The 19,460-nt window shown below is 34.7% G+C and overlaps 1 protein-coding gene across 1 annotated transcript; it reads right to left on the reverse strand.

The window, feature by feature from the left end:
- Positions 1-17: 17 nt before the first annotated feature.
- LOC120176548 lies at positions 18-18,327 on the reverse strand. Its single transcript, XM_039182967.1, has 7 exons — positions 18,323-18,327; positions 5,792-5,799; positions 2,806-2,844; positions 1,922-2,021; positions 902-984; positions 640-701; positions 18-408 (listed from the first exon to the last, which is right to left on the reverse strand). Exons 4-7 carry the CDS (start codon positions 1,944-1,946, stop codon positions 276-278), a joined length of 303 nt encoding a protein of 100 aa, XP_039038898.1. The 5' UTR covers positions 1,947-2,021; positions 2,806-2,844; positions 5,792-5,799; positions 18,323-18,327; the 3' UTR covers positions 18-275.
- Between the last annotated feature and the right edge of the window lie 1,133 nt (positions 18,328-19,460).

Here is a 19,460-nt window from a genome sequence, read left to right on the forward strand (position 1 = left end):
TATAAAAAATACAATAAAAGAAGAAAAAATTAAAATATAATATTTCCACTCTTGATTTAATTATGAAATATAAATATCCCCAAAGCAAAGCCTTAAATCACCTTCTCCTGCATGAACTAACAAACTAACCATAGAATGAAGACACCAAGAAAACACCATGCCTTGTACATGCAAGAAAGGGGGGAAGAGAACTTATTCTCAAATGGCGAGTCGGTCGTATCTCCGGTTATTTTCTACATCAGCTCAACCGCAATCCCCTGCTCGGTTATCGGAAACTAAGCAGAAGGCAGAGGATCGTGAAAAAACATACGATGAGATGAACGGGGAAGGATGGTATTAGCCAGCTCTTCTTTCAGTTTCACCGGAAGTACTTGCATCTGCTTCATTATACTTGGCATGAGACTCAACCTGCAATAAGCACACAATTAATAGTTCTATGATATGATAAGCAAGTCTGGCAACCTCGATGCTAACCGAGACATGAGCAACATTTAATAACACTATCAGGTGTTATATAAATAGCAACTTCGTAACCCGAATTATATTTTTAAGTAAATTCATATAATTAAGTCTTTCGTACCATCTGGCACGTTGTACGACGGGGAAAATAATGAGCATTTAGCAAAAACTGGAACTTACTTGTTCATGATTTTCAGAATGTTGTCACGAGTTTGGCAGAGGAGACCGATATTTTCCTGTATCTGGAAAAGAAAAACGAGACAAGTTCCATGGGAGACCCATAAAGCTGAAACAAGAACATCGCAACTTTTGGTTTATCGACATGAACGGCCGCAAAATGTTATTGGAAAGATGGCATTAAGGGACCTGGTACTAGTCATTTGCACATACATATTTACAAGGATAACATAAAATCGATCTATTCATAACACTGGTATTTCACCTGAAAAGCTGAAAGATTTACGGATATTTGATTTAAGGCTTGAGCATTCTGCTCCAAAAGTTCGCCCGTCACCCCGCCAATGGCTGTGAAATAGCAAAATGCAGCGTTCGATTTAAATTTCCAACAACAACATCATAAAAGACAAAGGTTCTCATGCTAAGTAAATTTCAGGCACCATAAATAAATACAAATTCAAGCTTCATTTGTTGCAATGGTCAACAACAGAATAAGTTTAATGATAATTGTGGCTACTAATTATCTTTTAAACTATTTTTAATCATGTCTCGAAACCTGTCTTTTTTCTGTTAAATGAATTCTAATAATAATTCACACCTCAAAACGTATATATGGAAATCGGTAGTTTATTGAAGTTCATAGCAAATCGTAAAAGGTGCATCAAACAGGTCATGCCAACTAAAACACCACAGGATAAGGAGAGAAATAAATAATGCTTCGTCCCAACTGTCCTAATCCTTCAAAACACCATCTTTTGCCAAAAAAAAAATCAGCAGCTTTTACAGACAGTTCAGGCTAATTTCAGATTTAAGAATGATATAAACAGCGAGGATTAAGAAAATCAGAAACCCAAACAACATCTGAAGGAAAAACTAAAATTTGAATGCAACTAGTGAGGCAATAGAACATGAAACACTGAAACTCAGTTTATCTGCCTCAAGATGATGCACATAAAGCTTCATCTATTTTTTTTTATAGGACAAAGCTTCAACTACAATACTAAGTATATTTTGACTAAACAGAAAGCAACACATTCTAGTAAACATAATATAAAAATGCAGGCTAAAAGATAGTATTTTTAAGAAAGTAAAACTTGCCTGTTTTCGAGTTCCATTAATCATGAAGGGGGTTTTTAATGAGGCCTACTATTCTTATAAAAAAAGAAAGAAAGTAAAACTTGCAATTGCACGAAAGAAACAACAGAGCACATCTCTAAACCCCAAGCTCCGAAAGGCAACTATAGAAATATTCAAAGATATAATCTAACCTTGGTATATGGAATGCCATCATCACAGTCCATAGGTATCATTGGAGGTGCATATGGAGAAAGATTAGGTTGAGCTGCAAAATGGGTACGCTTTGCCGGAGTATCAGCAACTCTTTCCTGAAAACAAGTGCAAAAGATATTCCTAAGCATCTTTTGGTCCAAAACATAGTCGTAACTCATAAACTATACATATTTACTTTTTTCTATTTATATCAGAAACATATTATCATGAATTGGCAACTTCAAAAGAAATTCTTTTTACTTAAGTCTAATATATTCCAAGTCTAAAGATTAAGTACAGTAGAAAATGTTTTATCAGCATACATGAAGAATGCTCCAATGCGAATCTTCCAACAGAAGCCTCAATGAAAAGATGATGGAAAGACAACGATAAAAATGCACCGTACTGTGATTCAATCATACTGTAATGATCATGCCACAAGAACCTAAGATAACCAATAAAAAATCCAAAGAAACAGCTTCTGGGCCAAGGTACTAATTAAATCTCCATCAAACATCTCTACCATGAAAATGTAAAATACTATGCTAAACTCAATAACCTCCCTATGGTCAATGAGCTTTGCTCCACTACCTTGCATGTATAAGAGATGTTTCCTGTGTTAATGGAAGCAGTCATTCACAATGTGCCAGAGTGAAGACAAGATAGAAAAATAAATAAGATATAGTCTCTGCATATCAGTGTCACAGAGAGAGATAGAGAGAGAGAGAGAGAGAGAGAGAGAGAGAGAGAGAGAGAGAGAGAGAGAGTGATGATTTACTTTTCTAATGATATCTAATATCTTGCATTCTAACAGTTAACCAACCAAGCAGAGTCATCAGAGTAAAGAAAATGGTAATAAATACAGCTTCGCACACAGAAGAAAGAACCAGTAAATAATACCTTTTTGTCTTTACTTTTCCTGGCTATATTATGTTCTTCCTTAAGAAAATATGTAAGTCAAACAGTTGGATGATGAGTTTAAATCGATACTTATGAGAACAGCAAAACTTACAGTCATCCATCTGCATCGCAAAGCGACATCCCGGACAGTCTTATTTTGTAACTGCAAAGCTATTTTTGCACAACGAATTATGCTCGGCTCTGATGCAAATCTGCGAGATGTCACACAAATAGAATCAGAATCAAAATTTGCAGTCTCCTAATACCAACAAAAGGAAGAACTATAAATAAATTAGGCTAATAATGAGCTCATTCAGTAAAATGTGGAAAAGCAGCAATTGGATTATCAAAAACAACTAACAAAGAATTCAGATAAACACAAGACTCGCATTCAACAGACTTCTATCTCCATTAAAATTCCAGCAAGGAACAACGATGGATATAAGTATGTTGCTCCTATGCTTATTAGCAGGTAAACATTCCATTCCCTTCCATTCATACACTTAAACACTGAGATATGCAGACCAGGGATTTAAATAGCGGTCTGGTATTGGAATAGTGGTCATTATATAGTGGTGAAGGTGCCGTCCAAAACCGTTATTTCACAACCACGCAACTGAAAACAGCAATAGTGACAAACGCAGACTATTTTCTTCTTACATAATTCCAAACAGTTTGAGTCAATAAAAATCACATTCCCAGGAGTTAAAATTCAAAATTGACAAAATAGAATTTTACCAAAACCCCCCAAATTCCATGCCAACCAAAAGAGGGGGGGGGGAAGAGAGTAAAAAAAGCTCACTTTTTTAACCCGTTTTCTAGTATAGCTTGCTCTTCCAAGGTCCAATCTAAGTAAATAACAGGATTATGCTTCAAACACGAACCCGATGTCTCGGGTTTAGGATTCCCGTCGCTCAAGTGAGCTCCATTAAAAGAAGATGACGCGTGATTTGCTTCCTGTTGATGGTTCCCCGGTGGGTTCGCCATTAATTTTAGATTCAAAACTTCCCTATCTAATTAACACCTCTCCTCGGGATTCTACAGAACAAAATGGAAACACAAGAGGCAAGTTGGTTTCTCCCCGCTAACTGAGGAGTTCCCGCCAGAAAAGAAGCAAAACCCAGATTAGAAAAAGGAAAATTGTTAACAAACTGTGAAAACAAGAGAGGAAATTCAAAGAATAAGAAAGAAAAATAAGAGTATGGGGTATTAGACTGAAGGGAGCTCCGATTTTATTTGTAAACTGTGTAAGCACGGATAGTAGGTGGTTGGCACGTTAGATTATTAGGGTATGATCCATATATATGAAGGTCCAAATAAGTCTTATGTTTGCATGGACGGGATTCGCAGGACTAAAAATTCACATGTAGTAATAAAGTCAATTTTTGTTATTAATTATTATATTATATATAATCTATAAATTAAATTTATGTTAACTAATTTAATCATTCCAGGACTCTATAACTTAATTAAATTTTATTTATAGTATTTGAGTCAAAAATAAAAATCGATCAAATTAAAAGTAAAAACCAAACCTATATTTTATATACAGTAAAAGAACAAATATAAGAATTTGACCCAAATATAATATTTATAATTGTAGTTTTTACCCCTTGCATTGTAACGGCATTAATATTTGATATTTTTAAAAATGCTCATTAAGCTTTTATTTCTTTTAATTAAGTCCTTTTTATTTTTTTAAAAAAAGTTATTAATAAATCTTAAAATTTTTAAATTAAAAAGAATTTAAATAAACTCCATCAACCTAATATATCAGAACTGTTGAACCAAAATATCTTATTTAAAACAAATAATATATATTATAAGAACAATTTCGAGTCTCCACAAAATAGGGTGGAAAATTAGTTAGTTGACAATGACACATTGTTAGTATTTATTTGACTTGGAAATTAGCTTAAAAAAATGAGTTATGGGTCTCCATAGTTGTCAGGTTCCCAATTATTGGAAATTATTTTCTGCATTAATTTTCCCTTTCTTTTTGTTTTGTGTTATATAAATTATTGGACTTTCCTTTTAATATGCCTTTCATCAATATATCTTAACATTTGATTTTCCCACTTATCAAATGATTAAAAAGTGCATCAATAATTTCAATACAATACCAACAACAAGATTAAATATCGGAAGACATTAAAAAAAATAAGTATTTAAATTTAAAAATTAATAAAAATTAAAATTTAATTGATTGATATTTAAATTAATAAAAATCTACAATATTATTATATTAAAAATTTTGAGGGATCACAACTCCTCTTGTCCAACAAATAGTTTGTTTCTACCCCTACAATACAATTCATTTAATAAATATAAATTAGGATAAACTATGCGTTTAATACTTAAATTATCAATTTTATTTAAATCACGTTATAAATTTAAAACATATAAAATAATGATTTAAACTATCAAGTTATATGTTTTGAATTATGTGAAAAATGATGTAGTTTAGGAACTATATTGTATACTTTAAAAGTTATCAATGGCACAAAGAAAATTTGAGCAATCATAAAAAAATTAAAAAAAAGCAACCGTTATCACTTTATAACAAAAGGTATTAATACTTAACAAATTATATTGATTCCCTTTATGTTTGGTATCAATGCTAAATCAATGTGTTGATACAATTTTAAGCTTCAGTATTCTTTTAAAATCAATAAAAAATAAAATGTATCGATATTTTCTCTTATGATAATGAATTATAGCTTAAGTATCAATATTTCAATTAGGTATCGATACTGTTTCTTGGCTACTATAAAATAGAACAATTCATATGTATAGGTTTTCTCAGCTTCCAATCTTTCAATTTAGCAACGCTCGGTAAGCAGGTGTGGTGTTGTTTGCAACATTCAGATAGTTTAGTTTCCCGATTTCTTGCTGCCAAATATTATTCGTCTGGGAATATTCTTTCGACGAGGCTAGGTGAATGTCCTCCTTTTGTATGGGGAAGTATATTTATTGCACTTCAAACTTTCCTGCCTGGATTTTTCGGCTGGTTGGGATTAACAGTTTGGCTCTGATGCATGTCGAACAAAGGGGTGGCACTGCTCTGGTTACATTTCAGTCTACATATACCGATAATTCTGCTGCTCCCATTCGAGTGGGTGAGTTCATGATTCCAGGCGCCCCTCTTTGGAATTCGAGGTTAGTTCGACAGGTAATTTTCAACTACCGATGCTTCCTTGATCTTAAATTGTCCTATTGCTCCAATTCATTCTGATGTTCTAGTTTTGGATGGACACTCTTTGGGGGCTTATTCGGTTAAATCTGGGTATGAATGGCTTTCACGTCAACATCGTCCTCATTTGCATGTGTCTCCTCTTTGGGTTTTACTCTCCCGCCTTTCTACATTGCCTCAGGTGCATCTTTTTGGTTGGAGGGCTGCTCATGAGGCTTTGCCTGTTGGCCGTCGTCTTTTCCTTGCTGGCGTTTCAGATGGGCAGTGCATTTTGTGGGGCAGTGGAAGAAACGATTTTGCATGCATTAAGGGAGTGTCCGCTGGTTCAACCTATCTTCGCTAGTGCAGGTTTACCTTCATTTATGACTTCCGAGGAGTTTATTTCATGTAGTTCATGGCTGGCTTCAATGCTATCTTGTTTGACTAGTTGATCCTTTACTTCTCTTGTGGTGCTTCTTTCACAAATTTGGTATCGACAAAACGTATATGTGCATGAGGGTTGCCTTCTCCCAGGATGGCAGGTGGTTGCTTCGAGTTCTGCTATGCAGATGGTGTTGGGAATCACAGACTTTCCCGCTTCGTGAAGTTAAGATAGGCACTTAGAGATTAAGGATAGTAAAGAGAGCACAAGAGTATAATTATCCAATTTGGAGATTCTTCCACTATACAAATGTGTTAACAAAATTTGACTCACACTTGGTGGCTCACTCAAGCTTGAGGATAAAGACTTCCCAAGCTATCTCTCTTCTCTCTCAAAGAGGCTCTCTAACTCTATAGTTTCTCTAGTTTCTCAAGCTTGGATTTCTTAGATGGTTAGGAATGAAGTCTCTCACCCCTATTTATACTACTCCACCTCCACAATGAATAGTGGAGATTACTTACATCTAAGGGTGGAGATTAATTATCTAGAATACTCCACATACTCTAAGAAGCTCTACAGTATCAGATTCAGGTTCATTCGTAGCCGTAATTAGCTCGTGTAGTTCAAGATGGAGGATAACGTTGCTCATGATGGAGACATGTTGAGTTAATCGATCGACGAATATGGCCAAGAGGGGGGTGAATTGGCAATTAAAGTTTTGGTGGAAGCTTTTGCAGAAAATTAAAAGTAATTGCACAGCGATTTAGAGTGGTTCAACTTTATCAACCAAAGTCTACGTCCACTACCTTAGCTATCCACACTAAGGATTTTCCAACAAATTCACTAATTTGTTATTTCTTTTGAGGACAAAGAGTAACCTTACAAACCCTCAAGAATTATACCCCAAATTCTTGAGCACACTCTTTTTCAAAGAGAAATACACAAATTTGCAAACTTACAAGGAAAACCTCACAAGGTAGATTGTTTGCACAATTCTAGAACAAAGAAAAGAACACTCAAAGATGAATACAATTGAGCACAATATGTGTTCTTGAAAGCAAAATGAATATTGAATGAAAATAGGCTTGAAATGCTCAAACTTGAGGTTTGATGCTTTCTCTTTGATTCTCTCTTGATTCTAGTTGCTTGATGTTTCTTGTATTTGATCAATGGCTTCTAAGCTTGCTTAAATATACCTTGAATCACTTCTGAACGTTAGGGATGATTAATGAAGATAATATAGCCGTTTAAGTGTGAAAAACATTTAATAAAAATGCTTGGAGCGTGGGGGGAATCGGTACCCTCTCATAGGGAATCGGTTCCCTAAGTGTAAAATTCAAATATTTCGACCGTTGAATAGGGGGGAATCGGTACCCCCTATGGGGGAATCGGTTCCCTCCGAGCATTCTGGAAATCTCGGAGCCAAACCATTCAGGGGGGAATCAGTACCCCCTTGGGGGGGAATCAGTTCCCTCTGAGCAATCTGGAATTTTTGGCTTTGAAATGGTTCGAAATACTTTGAAAGATTATTTTGAAATTGTTTTAAGATTAAAACTTAATTTTACACTTAAGTAAGAATTAAAAATGATTTTTGAAATATTTGGAGTAATGTTTTGATATTCGAATAATTATATCGAATATACTTAGAAAATCATTTGGAAAATCTTAAAATTCATTTAACTTAATTTGTTATATCGAAATATCAAAATGTTTTCAACAATCTCCCCCTTTTTGATATAACAAAACATTTTAGTAATTTTAAGATTTTGAAATCAAGTTTTGAAATTACTCCCCCTTACTTTAACACTTCTCCCATTTATCATTTTAAAACACACACTTAAAACACACACTTCTCCCCCTTTTTGTTAAATCAAAAAGATTCAAAGAAACGTGAAAAAAATTTTAGCTAATTGATTAGGTATATGTATGCATAAGCTGCTAAGATCACAATCAAGAGAAACGTTAGCCATTAGCTTCATAATCAATATTCATATTTAATGTGATATGGCAAAATTGGTCATTTATCTAACATGAAGTAAATGATGCAATAATGAATAAATCACACAAAACATATAAGTTCATACCATCCATAAATCCAAACAAATTCACAATCAATCAATTCACAAATTCAAACATTCCAAAATATTCAAAATGTTAAAACAATAAGTTTGGAGTTCAAAGTAAAACATTTAATCACATATCCGGATCAGGAGGAGGAAAACGAGCTCGCATAGCGGCCATTTCGTTAGTGAGGTCATTAATACGTTCATTCATCGAAGCGTTGTTTGTGCGCATCTCTCGGAGAATCTCTAATTGTTGAGCTCCTATTGTGGATAAATGGGACTCTATAGAAGTAAAGCGCGAATCCATGGTCGCATATCGGAAATCAAATGTCTCCATAAAGGATTGAAAATATGGAGGCATTTGAGTTGATTGTTGTGCGTGCTCCTCGGGTTGCTCAGGCTCATCTTCGGCTTCATCGATATCCCTTATTAATTGTTCAAACTCTGGATCTTCGTCAGCTTCGAGTGGAGCTTGTGAAGAACTAGCTCCCGGAGTAGTTGCAGAAGATCGAACCCATTCACCGGTTTCTTTATCTTTGACCCATCCCGCTCTTGTTAAAGAAAGAAGATTGATTTGTTTCTTAAGAGGAAAGGAGGCATCTAGACCAACTCGAAGCTCGGCTTTAGAAAAGAGATTACTAAGGATACAACCGTAAACTAGTGAATAACAGAGTTTCTTATTTGGCACTAGGTTAACGGTTTCAACAATCTCAGCAAAGATAATCTCGGAAAGGTTTATTTTTATATTGTGTTCAAAAACAATGCAACCACCAAAGATCTAAAGCTCTGAGAGTAGAATAACGACCCCCGGATGGTCGAAACCACCAAGTGATCATGAGATGAAGAAAACACTCATGAAGATCTAGAACACTTGCACTATCATTTCGTTTATATCGAGAGCCTAAAACTTGTTTTTCATTTGATAAACCTTCATTATCCAAGCCTAAGGCATTGGCTATGTAAGCCAGATCAAGATGGAAATATTAACCTAGGAGGTAGGAACGTACTCCTATGGTTTTGGTTTTGTCACGATTTTTGATACAAACGGCATTACAATAGAAGATACAAACAAGTTGATGATAGACAACGGGTTCAAGTTCGAAAAGTTTATCAAATTTCTATTCGTGCAAGATAGGGAGATATTTAAAGTTAATAGCAACCATAACTTGAAGAGATGGGATACGTTCTTCCCTAATCTTATACGAGTCAAAATATTGGTAAAACCAAAAACGATAATCTTTAGGACCCGGTTGATTGAAACAAGAATTTTAGATAGTCAAGTTAGGATCAAGATTTGGAATAGGATTTTGAGGAATAGGAGGAGGATTTGGAGGTGAATTTGGTTGACGACTAGAACAACTAGATGAAGACCTAGCACGTTTAGGATTGGACATGGTAAAGGAAATCGGAATAGATTGGATAACCTGCAATTTTAAAAACAAATGTATGCAATTCAATTAATCCCAAAACTCAATTGAGTCCTCAATATTTCAAGGTTCGCTAAATCAATCCTATTGGGCAAAGTTTTTGAAAAACTTTTGACAAATATGGTTTTGAGAAACAATATATATATATATATATATATATATATATATATATATATATAGTCTTCATAACAACATAATTTAATCAAAACACAATAATTTGAAAATTAACATTTTTTTTAATTTCAAAAATTTTAAAATTTTGTAAAATTCTTGTGTTTTTGATGAAATTAGTTGTAACATCTAGTTTCTAATCATTAAACAATCAATGCCCGATCACTATTTCAACCTAGAACTAATTAAAAACTAATCCTATGTTCAAAATCAATGAAATAGAGAGTTTAGAAAAATTTACCTTGAAAGATGAATATTGAGGGGATTTTGATGTTGTTTGCACGATTTTAATGATTCCAACAGGTTTAGAAGATGATATTTGAATCGAATTCCGATTAATATCGTTGATTTGGGGCAAAAATGGAGATTTGAGAAAAGTTGAGATAGAACGGCGGAAGAGAAGAGGGTTTGAGTATTTTGGGGTTTTGGGTGTTCTGTCCGATTTAACAGAACCCCAAGGGGGTATCGATTCCCCTGTGGGGGGAATCGGTTCCCCTTCAAAGGGGGAATCGGTTCCCTCATGGGGGGATCGATTCCCTCTGCACAAAAATGCTAAAATCTGATTTTAAACACTCAAAATGCTAAATTAATTTTCTTTAGTGGTATTGGCAACTCATATATTGAAAATTAATCATGTTTAAACAATCAAATTATTCTTTAAACGATATTTGAACATAAAACTAGTTTTCATCAAGAATCATAAACTCCCCCTAACTAATAGCAACGAATGCAACCAAAAATTACTATTATAAGCATTTTTCATTTATTCTTAAAAGTGCTAAAATTATTTTTTAAACACTCAGTGAAGATAGATTGGTCAAACCTAATTCTCTCCTAAGTGTCCAAAATCGTTCCTTGTCTAAAGGTTTTGTAAAGATATCCGCTAATTGGTGCAAAGTATCAACAAATTCTAGAACTACATCTTCCTTAGTGACATGGTCTCTAATGAAGTGATGTCTTATTTTCAATGTAATTAGTTCTAGAGTGTTGGATGGGATTTTTAGTGAGACAAATAGCACTAGTATTGTCACACTTGATAGGAATGGTACCTACTTCAATTCCATAATCAAAAAGTTGTTGTTTCATCCATAAAACTTGTGCACAACAACTACCAACTGAAATGTATTCGGCTTCAGTGGTAGATAATGCAACACAATTCTGTTTCTTTGAAAACCAAGAAATTAGCATATTTCCAAGGAATTGGCAAGTACCGGAGGTGCTTTTCCTATCTAATTTGCATCCTCCATAATCCGCATCAGAAAAAGCATGCAAGCTAAAGCTAGAGTCTCTAGGATACCAAAGTCCTAAACTAGGAGTGTCCTTAAGGTATCTAAATATTCTCTTAACAGCTAGTAAATGTGATTCCTTAGGGCATGATTGAAATCTAGCACATAAGCAAACACTAAACATAATGTCCGGTCTACTTGCAGTTAGATAAAGTAGAGATCCAATCATTGACCTATATAATTTAACATCTACACATTTACCTCCTTCATCTAAATCAAGCTTTGTTGAAGAGCTCATTGGAGTGTCATGAGGTTTCCCATTTTCCAGTCCAAACTTCTTGAGCATATCTTTGACGTACTTAGCTTGATTAATGAAGATGCCATCTTTTCTTTGCTTGATTTGGAGTCCCAAGAAAAATGAGAGCTCCCCCATCATGCTCATCTCAAACTCACTTTGCATTAGCTTAGAAAATTCTTGGCAAAGAACATCATTAGTAGAACCAAATATTATATCATCAACATAAATTTGAACTACTAATAAATCTTTACCTTTATGCTTCAAAAACAATGTAGTGTCAACCTTCCCTTTTGAAAAACCTTTTTCAATTAAAAAATTTGACAATCTTTCATACCAAGCTCTAGGAGCTTGCTTTAAACCATAAAGTGCTTTTGTTAATTTTAAAACATGATCCGAAAAATTTGAATCTTCAAAATCTGGAAGTTGTTCCACATACACTTCTTATTTTATAAAACCATTTAAAAATGCACTTTTAACATCCATTTGATATAATTTAAATTCATTGAAACATGCAAATGCTAATAACATTCTAATTGCTTCCATCCTAGCTACGGGAGCGTATGTTTCATCATAGTCTATGCCATCTTCTTGAGTATACCCTTGAGCAACAAGTGTAGCCTTGTTTCTCATTATATTACCACTCTCATCAAGCTTATTCCTAAATACCCATCTAGTACCTACAGTAGATTTATTACTAGGCCTTTCAACTAATGTCCATACTTTACTTCTCTCAAATTGATTTAACTCTTCTTGCATAGCCATAATCCAATGTTCATCATTTAATGCTTCTTTAATATTCTTAGGCTCTATGCATGAGATAAATGCAACATAATTACAAATATTTCTAAGAGAAGATCGAGTTGTTACCCCTTTTGATGGATCACCTATAATTTCACCATCCTTGACATAGTTGTACTCTCTTGGGTAAGATACTTCCCTTTCTTCAATGGTTAGATTCTCGAGAGGATCTTGAGTTTCCTCATTTTTCGTTTCTTCCTTTAATGAAGGTTCTCCAACGTCATGTCTAACATCATTTGTATTTATAACACCTACATCATCATTCACACAAGAATCCTTCCTCGGAAGGGGATTATCATCGAAAACAACATGTATAGACTCTTCTACAACTAAAGTTCTTTTATTAAATACACGATAGGCTTTATAATTTAAGGAATAACCCAGAAAAATTCCTTCATCACTTTTAGCATCCAATTTGCCAAGGTTTTCTTTATCGTTGTTTAAAACAAAACATTTACATCCAAAAGGATGAAAAAAACTAATGTTAGGCTTTTTATTTTTGAAAAATTCATATGGAGTTTTCTTTAAAATTGGCCTAATCATTACTCGATTTACAACATAACAAGAGGTATTTGTGGCTTCCGCCCAAAAATATTTTGGCAAATTATTTTCACAAAGCATGGTTCTAGCCATTTCTTCTAAAGTTCGATTTTCCCTCTCAACAACTCCATTTTGTTGAGGGGTTCTAGGTGCTGAAAAATTATGGCTAATACCGTTAAAGTTACAAAATTCAGTAAATCCAAGATTTTCAAATTCAGTTCCATGATCACTCCTAACACTAGTTATAGAGTAACCTTTTTCATTTTGGATTACTTTTGAAAATGTGATGAATTGTTCTAATGTTTCATCTTTAGTATTTAAAAATAGAACCCAAGTATATCTAGAATAGTCATCTACCAAGACAAATGCATATTGTTTTCCACCCAAGCTAGTAGTTCTAGTTGGCCTAAAAAGATCTAAATGGATCAATTATAAAACTCTACTAGTTGATACATCATTAATGGATTTGAAAGAAACTCGCTTTTGTTTTCCTTTAGCACAAGCATCACAGATTTTATCATTATCAAATTTAAGCTTAGGCAACCCTCTTACTAGGTCTCCTTGAATTAACCGTTGCAAAACACTCATACTAGCATGTCCTAGTCTCCTATGACATAACCAACTAACATGTTCATCCTTAGCAACTAGGCATAAATTAGTCATATCAAAAGAATCTAAATGGACCATGTATATGTTCCCTATTCTATGACCAACAAGCATAATCCGATTAGATGCAATGTCAATGACTTTACAACCATTAATTTCAAATAAGACATTGAATCCTTTATCGCATAATTGACTAATACTCAAATAGATTATGCTTTAATCCATTCACATATAAAACATTTTTACTTTGTATGGAAGAGGTATTACCTATTGTACCAATACCTTCAATGTGACCTTTTGAATTGTCTCCAAAAGTCACTTCTCCTCCATTTTTTGCGTTAAGCTCAATGAACCGGCTTTTGTCTCTGGTCATGTGTCTTGAGCATCCATTATCAAGGTACCATGAATTTGAATTTGTTTCCCGTGCCTTGTAGCAATGCTCCTTTCCCTACAAACATAGATTAATTTTTGATTTTTGGTACCCAAATTCTTTTGGGTCCATATTCATTAGTTTCCAAAATCCTAGTCCCCTTAGGTATCCATTTGTGTAGGATATTTTTATCTTTAGTGGTAATGAGTTCTTTAGGAACCCACATACTTCTAACGATTTTTCCATTAGAGGTTCTTTGGGGACCTCTATGATTGTAGTTTCTAAAACTTTTTCTAACAAAGTTGGATTTTGAATTTCCACCTTTTTCAAAATGTTTTGTTCCAACTTTATCAAAAGAAGTTTTAAGATCATCAATTTTCTTTTGATGATCATCATTGATCTTTGAAAGTAAATTTTGCAAATCTAAATTTTTCTTTTCAAACTCTTCTAGTTTGATTTGCAAATCTTTGATTTTACTTTCAAGATCATTGTTGGTTTTGGATTTGAGTTTGTTTTCATTTTTCAATTTTGAAACATCATTTTTATATTTTAAAAAATAATTTCTCATAATCCGAAGCCAACCCATTATATTCCTCTAATAACTCATCATAGGATAAATCATCAAAATCGGATGAGTTAGAGGTTACCTTAGAATCTTCCCCAAATGCTATCAAGCACAAGTTAGCTACTTCTTGTTCCTCTTCATCGGAACTTTCTTCATCGCTCCATGTAGCCACATGAGCCTTGTGCTTATTCTTTGATTGACCATTTTTCTTCAATTGTGGGCAATCATATTTAACATGCCCTGGCTTTTTGCATTCGTAGCAAATGATTGGGTCATTCTCTTTCGGTTCATTTTTGAGGCCTTCATTTCGTTTGAATTTTCTTCCTCGATAAGGTCTCATCATTTTTCTGAACCGTTTGGCAAACAATGCCATTTCCTCGTCATCGTCATCGTTATTCGAATCACTCTCATCTTTTGTGGATTTGAGAGCAACTCCAATGTTTTTATTCTTCTCCTTCTTCTTTGGTGTCTCGTCAATCTTGTCGAGGTCCACCTCATCTTCGAGCATCATTTCATGAGTGAGGAGTGACCCAATTAGCTCTTTAAGAGTTAAGGACGTTAAGTCTTTAGACTCGATGATTGCCGTCTTCTTTGATTGCCACGATTTTGGGAGGGAGTAGACTAACTTCCTCACAAGCTTTTCATTTGAAATGATCTCTCCATATGATTTGAGACCATTGACAATCGTTGAAAATCTATCCGTCATAGCTTTGATATCTTCATTTGGTTTCATCCTGAAATTTTCATAGCTATGCGTTAGAATACTAATTTTAGATTTCTTTATCTCATCAGTACCTTCATGAGTGACTTGAAGTTTGTCCCATATTTCTTTGGCGGTTGTACACGATGAAACTCTTCCGTATTCATATGGTCCAAGAGCACAAAAAATGATATGGATGGCTTTGGAGTTGAGTTGGAACATTCTTATCACTCCTTCACTCCACAACCTTGGATGAGTGAGAGGTTTGATGTATCATTTTTCTACAGCATTCCATGCTCCCATGTCACTTGCTTGAATGAAGTACATCATTCTATTCTTCTAATAGGCATAGTTAGCTCCATTGAAGAAAGGAGGCTTGTTGACGGGCATCGAGTCGAGACCGGAGTCGAAGTTTGAAGCGGAGGCCATTGATAACTTTGATTATCGATATAACTCTTCCCGAATCGACTCAAGAGGCGATTAAACCTTCAAATGAGTTAGGCTCTGATACCAATTGTTGAGTTAATCGATCGATGAATATGGCCAAGAGGGGGGTGAATTGGCAATTAAAGTTTTGGTGGAAGCTTTTGCAGAAAATTAAAAGTAATTGCACAGCGATTTAGAGTGGTTCGACTTTATCAACCAAAGTCTACGTCCACTACCTTAGCTATCCACACTAAGGATTTTTCAACAAATTCACTAATTTGTTCTTTCTTTTGAGGACAAAGAGTAACCTTACAAACCCTCAAGAATTATACCCCAAATTCTTAAGCACACTCTTTTTCAAAGAGAAATACACAAATTTGCAAACTTACAAGGAAAACCTCACAAGGTAGATTGTTTGCACAATTCTAGAATAAAGAAAAGAACACTCAAAGATGAATACAATTGAGCACAATATGTGTTCTTGAAAGCAAAATGAATATTGAATGAAAATAGGCTTGAAATGCTCAAACTTGAGGTTTGATGCTTTCTCTTTGATTCTCTCTTGATTCTAGTTGCTTGATGTTTCTTGTATTTGATCAATGGCTTCTAAGCTTGCTTAAATATATCTTGAATCACTTCTGAACGTTAGGGATGATTAATGAAGATAATATAGCCGTTTAAGTGTGAAAACATTTAATAAAAATGCTTGGAGCGTGGGGGGAATCGGTACCCTCTCATAGGGAATCGGTTCCCTAAGTGTAAAATTCAAATATTTCGACCGTTGAATAGGGGGAATCGATTCTCTCCGAGCATTCTGGAAATCTTGGAGCAAAACCATTCAGGGGGGAATCGGTACCCCCTTAGGGGGGAATCAGTTCCCTCTGAGCAATCTGGAATTTTTGGCTTTGAAATGGTTCGAAATACTTTGAAAGATTATTTTGAAATTTTTTTAAGATTAAAACTTAAATTTACACTTAAGTAAGGATTAAAAATGATTTTTGAAATATTTGGAGTAATGTTTTGATATTCGAATAATTATATCGAATATACTTAGAAAATCATTTGGAAAATCTTAAAATTCATTTAACTTAATTTGTTATATCAAAATATCAAAATGTTTTCAACAAGACATGTTTAAGCTCACAACCAATAACTACTCATATTGGAAGCCGATGATGGAGGACCACCCATACTGCAAGGATTTGCATGAGCTCATCATCTACAAAGACAAGGTAGAAGGCAAGAGTGATGATCAATGGAAGCTACTAAATCGGAAGGTCGTTGCTATGATCCGTAAATACATTGATAAAACCCTCTTTGAGCATGTTTATACTTATACAAATGCTTATGAATTATGGACAAAGCTTGAGTTCATGATTCAAAAGAAAACGCCTCGTAACAAAGCCAATTTAGTTCGAAAGCTGGTGAAATTGGAGTATAAGAATGGTTAAATTATGATTGAGCACTTAAATAATTTCAAGGGGCTCGTAAATCAATTAACAAAAACTGAGATGAAAATTGATGATGAGCAACAAGCCCTTCTACTCCTTAGTTCCTTACCGGAAAGTTGGGATACACTCGTTGTTACACTTAGTAATTCAGCTCCGGAAGGAAAACTCACCATGGATACCATTAGTGATAACTTCCTCGGTGAAGAAGAAAGGAGAATGGAATGAGGTGAGTCTATTAATCCCGAAGCTAATATTATTGAGAATTAGGGTAAGAATGAAACTCGTGGACGTAGCAAAAGTCGAGATCTACATCAATCTCGAGGTAGATCCAAGTCACGCTCGAAGATTACATGTTACTACTGTGGAAGGATGTGCTACAAGAAAATGGAATGTTGATCCTTCAAGAGAGATCAGAAGACCAATAATGTTAAGCCAGACCAAGTTAGCCCAACAAATAAGCAAGAAGAAAATAGTACTACTACTGTAGTATCAAAAGAATATCTACTATATCTCGTTGATGAATGTAATATCCTAATAATACATAAGAAAAAAAATGATACTGAAGATCATGAACCTATGTTAGAGCAAAGCAACCAGAAGACTCATGATGAACCAGCTCAGGAAGAGCCTCAATCTAGCTCTCCAACAGCACCAGAGCTGAGATGATCCTCGAGAGATAGAAGACCATACACTTGGTATAATACAAATGAGTACGTTATGCTCACTGATGAAGGGGAGCCTCAAAGCTATAAAGAAACAATGAGTGATAGTCATAAAGAAGAATGGAGAAAAGCCATGCAAGAAGAGATGCAATCCTTGTATGAGAATCATACTTATGAACTTGTGGAGCTACTAAAATAGAGAAGAGCCTTGAAGAATAAGTGGGTGTATCAAATCAAGATCGAAGATAGCAGCTCAAAGCCTCACTATAAAGCTCGGTTGGTCGTCAAAGGATTCAAACAAGAAAAAGGTATAGACTTTGAAGAAATACTCTCTCCCATGGTAAAGATGTCATCCATACAAATGGTCCTTGGCTTAACGAACCATGCAAGATTTGGAGATTGAACAACTTGATGTTAAGATGGCGTTCCTATATGGCGATCTAGAGGAAGACATCTACATAGAGCTGCCTGACGGATTCAAAGTTCCAGGCAAAGAAAATTTAGTGTGTCGTCTGACTAAGAGTCTATTTGGGCTTAAGCAAGCACCACAGCAATGATACAAAAAGTTTGACTCTTTCATGGAAGAACATAATTTCAAAAAGATGAAAAGCGATCATTGTGTCTTCACAAAAAGGTATGCAAATGGTGATTTTCTCATACTCTTGCTATATGTTGGCGATGTATTAATTATTGGATAAGATCACATGAAGATAGCTTCTTTAAAGAAAGAACTAAGCAATATTTTTGCCATGAAAGATTTGGGATCGACTAAACAAATCCTTGGGATGCGAATAACTTGTGATAGATTAAACATGCACAAATCAAAGTCGGTTAACACACTACTTGCTGGACACTTCAAGCTGAGTTTGAAGCAGAGTCCCATAAGTGAGAATGAAATGGAGGAAATGAAGAAAATTTTATACTCATCTGTAGTAGGAAGTCTCATGTATGCAATGATATGCACAAGACCAGATATTGCCTATGCAGTTGGAGTCGTGAGTCGCTTCTTGGCAAACCCAGGGAATGAACATTGGGTTGCAGTAAAATGGATCCTTCGATATCTACGAGGAACTTCCAAAAGGTATTTATTCTTTGGAAAAGGAAAACATGTGTTGGAAGGATACACAGATGTAGACTTGGCTGGAAATATTGATTCAATAAAATCAACATCGGGATACGTAACTACTTTTGCAGGGGGAGGTGTCTCGTGGTAATCAAAGGTACAAAAGTGTGTTGCATTGTCCACTACTGAGGTAGAGTACATCGCAACTACTAAATCTTGTAAGGAGATGTTGTGGATGAAGAATTTTGTTGTTGGAGCTGGGAATAGATCAAGAAAGTTATTTCTTAAAGTGTGACAATCAAAGTACAATTTATCTGGCAAAGAATTCAATATTTCATTCTCGTACAAAGCACATAGACACTAGATATCATTAGATCCGAGAAGTTCTCGAAGAAAAGCAAATACATCTTGACAAGGTTCACACAGATGAGAACTGGTTAGACATGATGACCAAGGTAATACCGACAAAGAAGTTCGAAGATTGTTGTCAAGGTTTCGGCTTGCTACTACCTCCCAATTAAGTCAAGAGGGGGAGATTTATTAGATTTCTCCTTAATTGGAGAGGTTCTAGAAAATTATAGAGCTTTCTGGAGAAGTGTAGAATTTTCTATAACATTCCAAAGAACTCTAGAGAAGTGTAGAACTCTCTAGAAGCTTGTAGAAGAGTTTAGAATCCTCTGGAATTTTCTGGAGATGTGTGGAACCTTATAAAGGAGTATGGAAGGATATGGAAGG

Source organism: Hibiscus syriacus, unplaced genomic scaffold (genome assembly GCF_006381635.1).
Source record: "Hibiscus syriacus cultivar Baekdansim isolate YM2019G1 unplaced genomic scaffold, ASM638163v2 tig00003398_pilon, whole genome shotgun sequence".
Taxonomy (NCBI): Eukaryota; Viridiplantae; Streptophyta; class Magnoliopsida; order Malvales; family Malvaceae; genus Hibiscus; species Hibiscus syriacus.